General features: G+C 34.6%; 1 protein-coding gene across 2 annotated transcripts in view; it reads right to left on the bottom strand.

The window, feature by feature from the left end:
• Positions 1-13,408, bottom strand: part of LOC110019659 (pantothenate kinase 2-like) — a 65,158-nt gene that overhangs the window by 2,221 nt on the left and 49,529 nt on the right. For both annotated transcript variants that reach the window (XM_020717420.1, XM_020717419.1), the window contains exons 16-19: positions 6,798-6,914; positions 5,897-5,960; positions 1,741-1,887; positions 1,056-1,208 (exon numbers count right to left, since the gene is read on the bottom strand). In XM_020717420.1, the coding sequence (XP_020573079.1) occupies positions 1,056-1,208; positions 1,741-1,887; positions 5,897-5,960; positions 6,798-6,914 (481 nt within the window). The remainder of the gene's footprint in view (positions 1-1,055; positions 1,209-1,740; positions 1,888-5,896; positions 5,961-6,797; positions 6,915-13,408) is intronic.

The raw sequence follows: 13,408 nt of genomic DNA on the forward strand, positions 1-13,408 counted from the left end.
GGCTGTCAAAAAAGCTGGCCAATCAAGAACAACTAGTGTTCGGCTCGTTAAATGACTCAAATTATTAAAAAAAAAGTCTCGAGTCAAGCAAGCAAGTCGAACACCAACATTTTTTAGCTTGATTTATAAACGAGCCGAACACAAACATACATTTACTCGAATGTATTCAACTCATTTTAGTTTAATTTATGAATGAGCCGAACACAAACATACATTTACTCGATTATATTCAGCTCATTTTAGTTTAAACTGATTAAATAACTAAAAATAATACTTATGATAATTTTTTATTTTTTTTTTTTGCAATTTTAAAAAATAATACATATGAATCTGAATCGGGTTGAACACGAACACACTAGTTCCAAGAGATTATGAACATGAGATGATTTCGAACAAAAACAAATTTTCGAACAAGCCAAATACAAGCAAACATTGGCCTCATTTACACCCCTAAATGAGAAGATAACTCATACTTGCCAATTAGACTCCTTCAAAGCTATGATTTTAAAATCTCTAACTTTGGCAAATTCGGTTCACTCGTAGGCGCCCAGTACTACAAAACCTCTAACTAAATCCAAAGTTACTCCAAGCTTAAATCTTTAAGCACTTTCTTAATTGAGAGGACTCTCCTATTAACTTTGTTCGTTCGTGTTCGGTTCGCTTACACCCCTAATTGAGAGGACTCTCCTATTATATTGAAAGATAACTAACCATGGGACTTGCACCTATAGAAGCCTTAAAACCTATATCTAAATAAATCTTGATCCAACATCAGGTAAATTTTAGTTGAATAAATCAATTTAGCTCAAGAAAAATTCCTCCAAATTTCTCCGAAAAATAGAGGATGTTTGAAGGGTGTATTTCCTAAACCAACAAATTTACATAGCTTCAATTATCCAATCAATGCTTTGCAAGCTAAATTTTCAATAAATGCTTACAACACAAAGATTGTAGTTTTTTTGAAGTTATATTTTTACCATCTCGGCTCAAACAAAAGAGAAAGAATGCAAAAAATAAATCAGAGCATTTGATTGTCGTATAAGTAAATCACCCACCTCCGTTCCGTAACGAAGCAGTTCTCGAGCCAAAGGAAGCATGCCGAGCACGACATCGGCCCCTGAGTTATCAACAAAGAGCAATGCTCTTTTGTAAGATGGATTCTTTCCAGATCCTAGTATTCTTCTCTTAAAAATATCAAAATCATCCACCTAAAAAACAAGAATTGCTCCTTGTAAATTAACAAAAGTCATGAATTAATGTTAAATTTATCCAGCATGAAAAGATGTTTTTCACCAAAAAATTAAAGATACAAAACGCTGTTGTTTTGCTCTGAAACAGTTTACCGCATAATTACTTTGAGGCATTTACATACATGGCACAATTCTTATGTATTTACATATTTCACGACTTAACTTTCATATTTACATTTAGCACTCAAATATTTATTATCACATAAAAAATAAGACTTTTGCCACTTTTTAAAAGTGAAATACACCTTTCATGCATAGATTTAAAGCCCCAAAGTGTTTGTATCTAATTATGAAGGTTTGGGTATGAGATATGTAAATACAGAAGAATTGTGAACTAGATATGTAAATTTCTCAATTATTTTTCATTTCTACTTTTCTTGGAGATCAGGGACAATAAAATCTTGGGAAAACTTTGAAATATTAGGCCTGACAATCAAGATATGACTCATTGAGAGACCAGAGAAAAATTGGTTTCCCAAAGCAAACTTACTCGCCAAGGACGGTGCATCTTCTTGCGACTCATGCGATAAATTTCTATAATAGTTCCTTTATGATATAGGTCCAAGCAGGCACGAGATCCCCAATCAAAAATGTTAGCAGCAAGAACACCCTCAATCAGAGTAAGCAATCTTCCCTCCTACACAAAACAATTCAACAAATCAGTACATACAAAAAGGAAAAAAAGGAGCATTTACATCCTTGGCACAAATTCTTATAGTATTTACATACCCCACACCTGAATTTCAAATTTACACACGTACTCAAATATTTAATATCACATCAAACATAGTACTATCACAACTTTTTAAAAGTGAAATACACCTTTTCAAGCATAGGTTTAAAGCAACAATATGCTAAGTATGTAAATATGAAAGTTTAGGTGTGAGATATGTAAATACATAAGAATTGCGTCCAAAGTTATGTAAATTCCCCAAAAATAAAAAAAACAAGAATAAGATAAAAAGGAATAGTTATGATCCAATATCATGTTTGGAATACTAAATCCCCTTTGCTTATAGAATCTACAATCATATTCTGTAAAATTTATCCTAATGCTTTTGAAGATGATTTTTTTAAAATTTAAAACGGCTAGGATGACACTAGAAATTTTCCGAAAAATACTATATGATAATATTAAAATGACAGAATATTAAAATCTGATGGATAGTATTCAGATAGCAATTTTTCTTAAAATAAAAACATTTCTTCGGTGTTTAACCTGCAAGGTTCATTTGCTTATTCAAACATTTCTTAAAACAGCAATTTTTTTTTCTGAAGATTTATATACACACCACTCAATTCCTATGTATTTACATATCTAACACCCAAACTTCAATTTTTACATACATACCACCTTATCTATGCATAAAAAGATGTATTTCATTTTTTTTTCAAAGCTAAAATGATGGTATTTTTGATATGATATGAAAAATTAGAGTGGTTTGGATGTTTGGATGTAAACAACAACAACAACAACAAAGCTTTAATCCCACTAGGTGGGGTCGGCTACATGAATCTTTTTTCCCTGTTGCGTCCCATTTAGCGTCATATTTTCATTTAGTTCTAATAAATTAAGATCATTTTTTATACAATAAGCCCAAGTCTTCTTAGGTCTACATCTGCCTTTCTTAAAATAAGTCAAATTTAGAACACTACTCTCCTAATCGGATCATCAGATGGTCGACGCTTAATGTGACCAAACTATCTAAGACGAATTTCTCTGATTTTGTCCGTCACAGGAGCTACACCAACCCTATCACCCTATCACAACCTATCACAAATATATTCATTTTGCATTTTGTCACTAAGTGTAAAGCCACTCATCCACCTAATCATTCTCATCTCGTCACAGCTTAGTTTTATGCTTCTCTTTTAAAGGCCAACATTCCGCGCCATAGAGCATTGCAGGTCTCACCGCCGTCTTATAAAATTTTTCCTTTCAATCTAAGAGGTACTTTGCTATCACACAAAAGGCCCGAAGCATTCCTCCACTTATTCCTCCACTTCAACCAAGACCAAGCAACTTGAATTCTACCATTAACATCCCCATCTATATCACCATTCACTTTGAACAACAGACCCAAAGTTACACATCTGTCACTAGAGCTACTACTACTAAAATTACATTCCATCTATTCAATTTTAGTTCTACTCAAATGAAGGCCTTTAGACTACAATATAGACCTCTATAATTCAAGTTTTTCCTGGGCTTTTTCTCTCATCTTATCCACAAGAAAAATATCATCAGCAAAAAACATACACCAAGGTACATCCTCCTGTAAATGTCCAGTAAGAACATCCATAACTAAAGCAAAAAGATATGAGCATAAAGCAGATCCTTGATGTAATCCAACAGCAATAGGAAAATATTTGATCAATTCTCCTTCAGTTTGAACACAAGTAGCAGCTCTAGTATACATATATTTAATGACTTGAATATAAGTCATATCAACACATTTCCTCTCAAGAACTCTCCAAAGGATATCTCTTGGAACATTATCGTAAGCTTTTTCTAAATCAATTAAAATCAAGTGTAAATTCTCCTTATTATTTATGAACTTCTCCATCAACTTCTCAATAAATGTATAGCTTCCATATTAGACCTGTCGGGCATAAATCCAAATTGGTTATGAGAAATCTTTGTAATATGTCTTAACCTATGTTTAATTATCCTCTCCCAAAATTTTAAAGTATGACACATCAACTTAATTCTTCTATAATTTGCACACTCTAGTGCATGCCCTTATTTTGAAAAATGGGGACCAAAATTCTCTTCCTCCACTCCTCAAGCATCTTTTTAGTTTTTAAAATAATATTAAAGAGTTTAGTAAGCCAAGAAACTACCAAATATCCTAGACATTTCCATGCTTCAATTGAGATATCATCAGGTTCTACAGACTTTCCACCCTTGGTTTTCTTTAAAGCCTCAACTTTTTTTCACTAATGCGATGGTAAAAATGAAACATTTTATTATTATTAATGACATCAAGATCACTAAGGTTGATAGTATTTTCAAAAAATTCATCAAATATTTTATCAAAATTACTCACCCACCTATGTTGAATATTGTTTTTCTAAAAAAACACTTTATAATTTTTATCTTTAATACACTTTACTTAGTTAAATCTTTATTTTTCTTTTCTCTTTGTTTGGCTAATTTATACATATATTTCTTACCCTCTTTAGTATCTAATCTATTATAAAGATCATTAAAAACAGAATTTTTAGAGTTGCATATTGTTCTTTTAAACTCTCTGCAGAAAGTTCGATATTTTTCGCAAAGCTTTTACATTTAAACTAATTTTTATAACATAACTTCTTATATTTTATCTTTTCTTGCACATCATTATTTCACCACGAACTAATTTTATTTAAAGAAACTTTTTTTTTTAATTCTCCAAGTACATCTTTTGCTACTTATTTAATAGTGTTTGTTACTTTATATCACATAGCATTTATTTCACCATGAATTTTAAAATTTATTCATAAAAATAATTTTATTTGTCTTTTAGGTTCCCTATCTAATTCTAGGATGATGAGTCCTAGTATTCTTTATTTTACAACTCTTCATCTTAAAATCAAGAACTAATAAACAATGTTGGGCACTTAAATCCTCACTTGGAATGACCTTACAATCATTTACAATCTCGATGATCTCTTCTCATAATAAAATAATCAACTTGTGTTTTATTAGATCCATTCTTATAAGTAATAAGATGTTCATTTCTTTTCTTGAATAAAGTATTGTAATAATAAAATTACTAATAATAAAATTATACGTTAAAGCAAAATCTAAAATAGCTCTACCTTCTTCATTAGTCACTTCAAAACCATAGCCATCTACCGACATGTCCGTTTAAATCTCCTCTAATAAATTTTTTTTCTAAGTCATTCCAGAATTTATCTTTAGACTCTATATCTGAACCTACTTGAGGAGCATAAGCACTTATAATATTAAAAATCTTAGTATCAATGATAATCTTAAGGGTTATAATTCTATCTCCAACTCTATTAATTTTTACAACATTATCTTTCAAACTCTTATCTATAATTACACCTACACCATTTCTAGTGCAACTCTTACCAGAATACCAAAGTTTAAAACCTAAGTTATCAATCTCCTTAGCCTTTTTTCCAACCTATTAAGTTCCTTGAATACATAAGATATTAATCTTTCTACGAATCATAATATCAACTAATTCCATTAATTAGTACGTAAATTTAGATGTTAGATATGTAAATAGTGCTAAGTATGTAAATGCCACTTTTTTTAATCGAAAAGTTTGATACAAGGCCCACTTCACTAAAATAAAAAGAAAATATTTAAACATGAATGAATCATAATTTTGTGGCATCGAATTTCTCATATCCCTCTCCTTCCTCCTCTACTATCTCACTCTCTTCATCATGTTTCCCTCTCTTCAGTACCTATTTCCTTTTCCCTTCTGATTTCATTCCTCTCGTTCACATTTTCTCAGCATAGGAACGAGAAATTATTGAGAGATTAAGAAATTTTTATTGCCTATAATAAACATCAGAAAACTAGTGTCCATCAATGGTAATTCATGATGAAGATTAGTTAACAAAAGTAAAAGCACCATAGTTTCCCTATAAATGTAATTGCACAAGAGAAAGTGAAAGCATACCTCATCCATGCCGTCCAGTTCCAAAAGGAGGTCAGGTAAAACAGCCAGAGAAGCCTCATTTTCCCTTGAGACAAAATACACGCAATAAAGAAAAAAAAAATCGTATAACAATCCTAGGCATTAATAGACGGTTATTCTCCTTCTTTATAAACATGAACTATTCATGTGCATATAAAAAATGATGCTTCCCACTTAATCAATAAGAGTAAAGCGCCAAAAAAAGACTCATTACTGTTTACAAGGGAACACTTTAGCCACAGTCTATAAAAGTGTCAAATTAGTCCCCTGGAGAAAATTTTAACCAATATTAATATAATTTGGGGACTAAATAGCCACTTCTATAAACTCGAGGACTAACATGACCCTTTGCAAGAACTAGACACTTTTCTTAAATTAAAAATAATAATTTCAACGGAATATCCTACATATATAATCTGGTGCTTGAACATGCATACAAGTGTGTATATATGCATGTATGTGTCTGTATGTTTGTCTATCTGTTTGTGTGTTTGTGTGTGTGTGTGTGTTCTATCTATCTATGTGTTAATGAATTTAATTATTAAATTTATTTTGGCACAATTTTTAATGAATTTAATTACTAAATTAATTTGGCACAACTTTTTACAAAGAGAACCCAAAACAAATCGGAAAGAAAACCACCAATCTTCAAACAAATATAGTAGATCATTAAAATGTAGGTAGGAACGAAGTATTTTGTACTGGTGAATTAGTCAGAGCAAAATGCTTCCAATAAATCACCAGCCAAGAGCATTTAGTACAAGTATCCACTATTCATGTAATAAAATTATTTGGGTGGAAACAAAGTCGATCTAAATAAAAGAAAAAAGAGGTGATGAAGATAATAAATCACCGAAGAACTCTAGAAACTTTTGTTCCGAACCTCTGTTTTATAGTAATGTACGCATCTCTGAATTGAAACTCTCTCAAGCATTCCTCCCTTAATTCCAATAGGTTAGCCAAGCCAAATTTCCCATATGCTGCAGGCTCTTCCATCAACCTATAAAGAACGTAGAACAATACACGAATAGAATTAAAAAAAAAGGATTTGCATACGTAGCACACAATTCTTATGTATTTACATATCTCCCACCAAAACTTTCATATTTACATATATAGCACTTTGATGCTTTAAATCTATGCATGACAAGGTGTATTTCACTTTTAAAAGGTGATAATAGTGCTACTTGTTATATGGTATTATAGATTTGAATGGTATATTTGTAAATATAAAGGTTTAGGTATAAGATATGTAAATACACAAGAATTGTGTGCTATGTATATAAATCCCCCTTGAAATAATAGTTCAATGAAGTAAAAGCTTCAAAGAATACTAATAAAAAACACAACCACAAAGTTCTTCATTTACAAGAATTCACTCATAAAATAAGACTAATGGTTTTCTTTGGAGGCTTAGTTAACAAATATACTGTTATGACGGTGACTAAGGGTACGTTAATCTTTTGTTATTTGTTATCGTTGAGTATAAATAGGGTTAATATGTTTAGGGTTAGGGTTATGCATAAAATTGTAGTTTTTAGTCTTAAGGTTGAGTTTTGGGAGAGACTTCCTACCAATTGAATTCTAGAATTTGGAAGATACCACCTATCTCTTTAATTTTAAGTGCTTTCTTTAATGAATTCATGTGAGTTGTTTGATGTTATAATACTTTGATTTGGTGATGGTGAAATAAAGTATTGTGTTTGCCATATTTTTTTGTGGAAAAAATGGCATGAATTGTATTAAATTGGTAACAGAGCCTTCGATATCTGAAAAATCAAACATCAGATTATTGTGTAGAGGAGTTTCGTCGCCCACAACACTAAAACTTGCAATAAAGTGGTAGGTTCAGATAATCTGTCGGTTCTGACCTTATTGAAATAAAGGACAAGTAATCGGGAAGGATCAGTCACCATTAAGTTGCAATAGGCAAGCTGGGAAGCAAAGTACGGGATCATGGCATACAACAGCTGCAATTTGTCCTAGCTGGGACACTAGCGAACGGAATAGCAATGCATGACCTAATCTAGTGATACAACAGTGTGATTCAAGCTAGCTGGGAAGGATTGCAGTGTATAACGCCACTTTTGTGATTTAGCCTCGCGAAACAGTAGTGATATGGGATAGCTGAGAGAATGACGAAGGGATTTTGTGCAAGGCACGATTACACCTATCCAAAGTTAAATGTGCTAAGATATTGGAGAGATGACAGCAAGGAAAGTAGATGATTTGGAAGATAAATTGGAAGGAGAACAAGGACAACCTAAATTTGAGATAGAGAAAAGGTTTTCCTCCATTGACAACCAATTTGAGAAGGTGGAGGATATCATAAAGAAGCTTATTGAGATGTAATCCAAGATCCTACTGACTACTCAATTTGCAAACCCTAAACAAAGGTTGATTGGGGAATATATGGCCTGATCGAAAGGAAAAGAAATCGAACGTGAGGAACATGAGAAAACATCCACCATTAAGAATTCCCCATAGGACACTCATTGAGGGTGGATTAGAGATCGATTGACGGGGTTTGTCCTGAAAAATGGAGGGGTTATATAAATAGTTTGGAGGAGCACAAAAAATGAAGAAGCCGAGATGGAATATGACTATGATCGAAGGAGAGAGTTTTACCATAATAGATATACGGAGGGAACACTGAAGGGAGAGAAATTTGAGCTGGAGATACTAAGATTAGGAAGTTAAATATATCGATCTTCAAGAGGGAAAACACACATGGCTAGGTGTACCAGATAGAGAAATATTTCGCGGTGAATGGGCAACGGAGAGGAAAAGCTCATGAAGGCAAGGTTATGTTTAGAGGGAAAAACCCTAGAATAGTTTTAGTGGAGGAAGGCTAGACATCCAATTCGTTTGCAAGAGGAATTTAAAGATTACTTGTTAGAACTTTTCCAAGTCATTTGGGAAGGAGACCTACATAAGCAATTATGTCTTGAGTGAAGAAGAGACTATGATGAAATATAGAGAGAGATCTGAACTATTGTCGACACAGTATAGAGGGATTTCTGAGGCAGAATTAGAAAGGAAATTCATAAAGGGCCTAAAGTCTGACATACGAGCAGCACTCCGACTATTGAGACCACGAGAAATGAGGGAAACGATTGAGTAGCTCAGATGGTTGAAGACAAGAAACAAACGAATAAAACCGACAAAAGCGGCACCACGGGAGGATTCCACAACATAAGACTACCTCGACGACCATGACACCAAGAACCCAAACTGTGTCATTTCAAAGGAGACGCCAAAGAAGAGATATACGAGGGTCAGTCTCGGAGGCAACTTCAAGTGCCTCAAAGGCAGAGGTGCAGGAGAGCAATGAAATTATGTTCTGATGAGAGAGGCTTCCTCTCAAATTGCAGTACTTTGGAGAGATCACATACCTCTCGAATTGATGATGCTTATTTGTTATGTATTCGTGTGAGTTGTTATTGTATTACTTTGATTTGGTGTGTGAAATAATTGTGTTTGTCCAAATTTTTGTGGAAAAATCAGCTTGGATTGTGTCATAGAAGATAGAACTATAACATAGGAAGAGACTATGAAGTAACCGCCATTGCATTTACTCTCATGTGTGCAATCAATGCTGCGTAGAAAGGCATTCCGGGAACAAAATATTTTGTGCTAGAAAGAAACTTCGTTCGATGAACGAGATTTTCTCACAACCAGGGGGATTAATGGAAGTAGTATGATGGCCAATGTGCCTCTACATTTATATGGGTGTTTTAGTCTAGTACTATTTTCACAAATTGGATGTCAACTTCTAAATAAACAAAAGGAAATCAAACCATCATACTTAATTAGCATGAACATACATACATATTGTTTTTTAATAACGTTCAAGCAGCACATCTAAAAGACTTGTCTAAAATAGCTTACCACTTCTTACTCTTCTCCATACCAAAGCTATGTCAAATAAAAGCTTCAACACTGCTTTGCATCTCATTATGTATAGAAAACTTAGGGTATTTTTGGGATGGATGTAACTTTTCGTGAAAGTGAGGTCTCGACCTTAAATCGAGCCAAGATATTTTTTTTTTCTAAGTGCATACTCACTTTTTCTTCATAATGTTTTCTTCCACACTTTCTTCTTTTAAATGTAAACCTAATTCTTTCATCCTTTGCCACTTCTTACTCTTCTCCATACCAAAGCTATGTCAAATAAAAGCTTCAACGCTGCTTTGCGTCTCATTATGTATAGAAAACTTAGGGTACTTTTGGGATGGATGTAACTTTTCGTGAAGGTGAGCTGTCGAGCTATTGTGGGAGAAAATAACTTGTTAAAATGCTATTGTTACTGTCATAAATAGTTTTCATTTTAAAAAAATCGGACAACTTTCTAATAGTTATCATGCTTTCATATTTAGTTATACAAAGTATCTCCCACCACATAATTTATGAAAAGCATTAAACAAAAAGTAATCAAATGGAAATGTGACAGCAATATGAAGAAAGAAAGCAACTAAAGAACTACCCTAAACAGATCCTAAGCATCAACTAATTTAAGTTACAGTTTCTTTAGAAACATATTACATTAAACTCTATTCATGGGATTCGTATTATATCAACAAAGCCTCGATAAGCATGTTAAAATGAACCCCATATTTTGATTTCTCTATAGAGCATCATACCGCTCAATTTTGAATCTCATTTTTATAGCTTTTTCTACACTACTTCAACTAGTCTAATTTATTCACCTTGGCATTTACTTTTTGAAAATATTTACAAGTGGACGTTACAACAATTTGTTTTACCAAGCCCTATCTGATGTCGGACTTAACCCAAATCACGACGCAAGACACGGTTTTATTATTGAATTAAAATGAGTGTACAATGAAGACTTAAAATAAAGAAAAACAACACAAAAAGCAAAAGCGCAAAAACAAATGATTACAAATAATGACTCAAAAAAGAAGACACAATAATCTTGACAAGGAGGGAGTGAGGGAGGTGGTGCAAAGGCAGAGGCAGCTGTGGTGAAGGCCGGAGAAGCGTCGGGCTGTTGTGGAAGGATCATGGCAGCAAATCAATGATAGTAGAGGTGTTGAACCACATCTGTGGGAAGTAGGAATAGTCGTCAAAGGTTGGACCCGAAGAGGCAGCGGATGGCGGCCTACAGGAGTCAGGGTGGCGGCACAATGCATGCAGGGGCAAGGGTGATGTGGCTTGTTGGGGCAGGGCGGCGACGCAATGCCTACGGAGGCAGGGAACAAAGAATGTGGCATACAGGGGCAGGGTGGCGTCAAGGTGCCCTGCGAGGGCAGGGAGCAAGGGACGGCCTGCAGGGGTAGGGAGGAAGGAGGGCGACTGAGGCCGAGGAGCGGAGGCAGAGGGGTCGCGGGGATGCAAAGAGGAGACTTGCAGCTGGCAGAAGGAGTTGGGATAGTCGGACGAGCCAATGGAGGCATGCAGGAAGTGCGGTGGCCTGGAGGTGATAGTGTTGGAGGCAGAGGGGTCGCGGTGATGCTAAGAGGAGGCTTGCAGCTGGCAGGAGGAGTTGGGATAGTCAGACAAGCCGATGGAGGCATGCAGGAAGTGCGGCGACTTGAGAGGTGGAAGGACAATAGCTGGAAGGTAGCGAAGCTGCCGGTGGAATGCTTGAGGTGATAGGGGTGGCGGCGACCTGTACGAAACAGGGAGGCTGTCGGGGAGGAAGCATGTTGTTGCTAGAAGGCGGCAAGAGTGACGGTGGCCTACAAGGATGCAGGCAAGAGTCAGGGACGAAGGAGATAATCACCACCTCAGACGGGGTTACACTCGGAACACCTTCCCCGTTGTCAGATACAACCCTCAAGGGTAGAAACACTAGACAATACTAAATTCATATTCAAAATCAAGACCCTTAACTCTAAGGACATCATCTACTATTTATAAAGAGGTTGGACTTATGTCAAGTAATAAAAATAAGAAATGATAATAAAATATAATCAGGATTTCAAATTTTAAGAAAGAATTTAAAATAAAAAAGAATAATAAAATATAATCAGGATTTCAGGTTTTAGGAAAGGATTTAAAATAGGAAAGTGCTAGGAAGCAAAGAGTGGGGGAGAGAGAGGAAAGGTGAGGGAAAAGGGGAAAGGAAGGAAAGGGGAAAGAGGACCAGCCGATCCAGCAATGTGGGACCGAACCTAGGCCGGTCCTCCAGAACCCCGTGTATTGTAAACATTAATCTCTCTAATTAGAGTCTTAGCGAAATTAAACATTAATACCTTTGTATTGTAAAACCTCTCAGATAGAATGAAGCCAAACCGGTGTAACAGTTAGAATTTCATCAGAAACTCCAAGGTTAAGCATTCTTTTGTGAGAAAGCTCTTACAATAGGTGATCTCTTGGGACGTTACACCAATTAAACAAAATCATGAGGTCATTTGGCCAAAGCAAACAATATCTCGAAATGTGAGAGTTCGAGCAGTTACAAATAGTATTGAAGTGTTACATTAGCCTAAATATGGGAACTAAGTATCATACAGAATAAAGTGCTATATTATGAGAGTTGCCTCTTCAATCCTATATGGGACAAAATGTTATATGGTGGGAGCTAGCTCTTCAATATGTAAAAGCCACCTCTATAAATTCATCTGCCTGGTGGATGATTCTAGATTAAGAGGATTGGCGAGGATGTCAAATACTTAAATGGAGGAGTTTATAAAACTGATTCAATATAAGGATGTTGAACTCTTAAACATCAAAGCTTCTTTTTGGAATAACGGTTGGAATGTCATTAGAAACTCCAAAGTTAAACGTGTTCGTGCGAGAGCACTTTCACGATGGGTGAGCTCCTAAGAAGTTACATCAATGGAGAAAAATCATACGGCCACTAGCCCGAAGTGGACAATATATCGATAGGTGAAAGTTTGGCCATTACACATTTATAAGGAGGTATAAATTAGGTCTTTGTCATCTAGTTATTGGCAAAATGTGGTGTTTGAAAATATTCCTACATACTACTACTCTTATCGATTTTTTTGGCACAAACTTTTTAATGTTTCATTGCTCATCCTATGGGTAAAAAATAATCAATCAAAATCATAGGACCTTTCAGATGATGCTCGCATAAATCCTCCATACCCTTTAGTGGATGTTTTCTCAGTTGTTCAGGCTTGTTCCCAAAATATACTTCGTATCAATATATTTCTTTTCGCTCGGCCATTTCTTGGCAAATCCATTGACATGCTCTTATCATTATCTAATTAATATATTTTTAACATTTAGAAAAAAAAACTTTTAAGGTTTGAAGTGTTGTTATTGCATAACTTTTCAATAGAATCAATAATGGCGAAGAAAATGTGAAATATTGTGCATGCATTTAAAGATTCAACTAGTTGTCATGGGCAAAGCCAAATTAAAATTGTCGTGTCCCTTGACTACTGTACATAGCCATAAATATGTTATTCCAGAGTCAACAGTCATATAAAATCTAACAAAAATGTGCATTAACTTGACAAACGAAATTGAAAATTGTCCCAAAAAATAAGGGAAAGA

Source organism: Phalaenopsis equestris, unplaced genomic scaffold (genome assembly GCF_001263595.1).
Source record: "Phalaenopsis equestris unplaced genomic scaffold, ASM126359v1 Scaffold000067, whole genome shotgun sequence".
NCBI classification, from domain to species: Eukaryota; Viridiplantae; Streptophyta; class Magnoliopsida; order Asparagales; family Orchidaceae; genus Phalaenopsis; species Phalaenopsis equestris.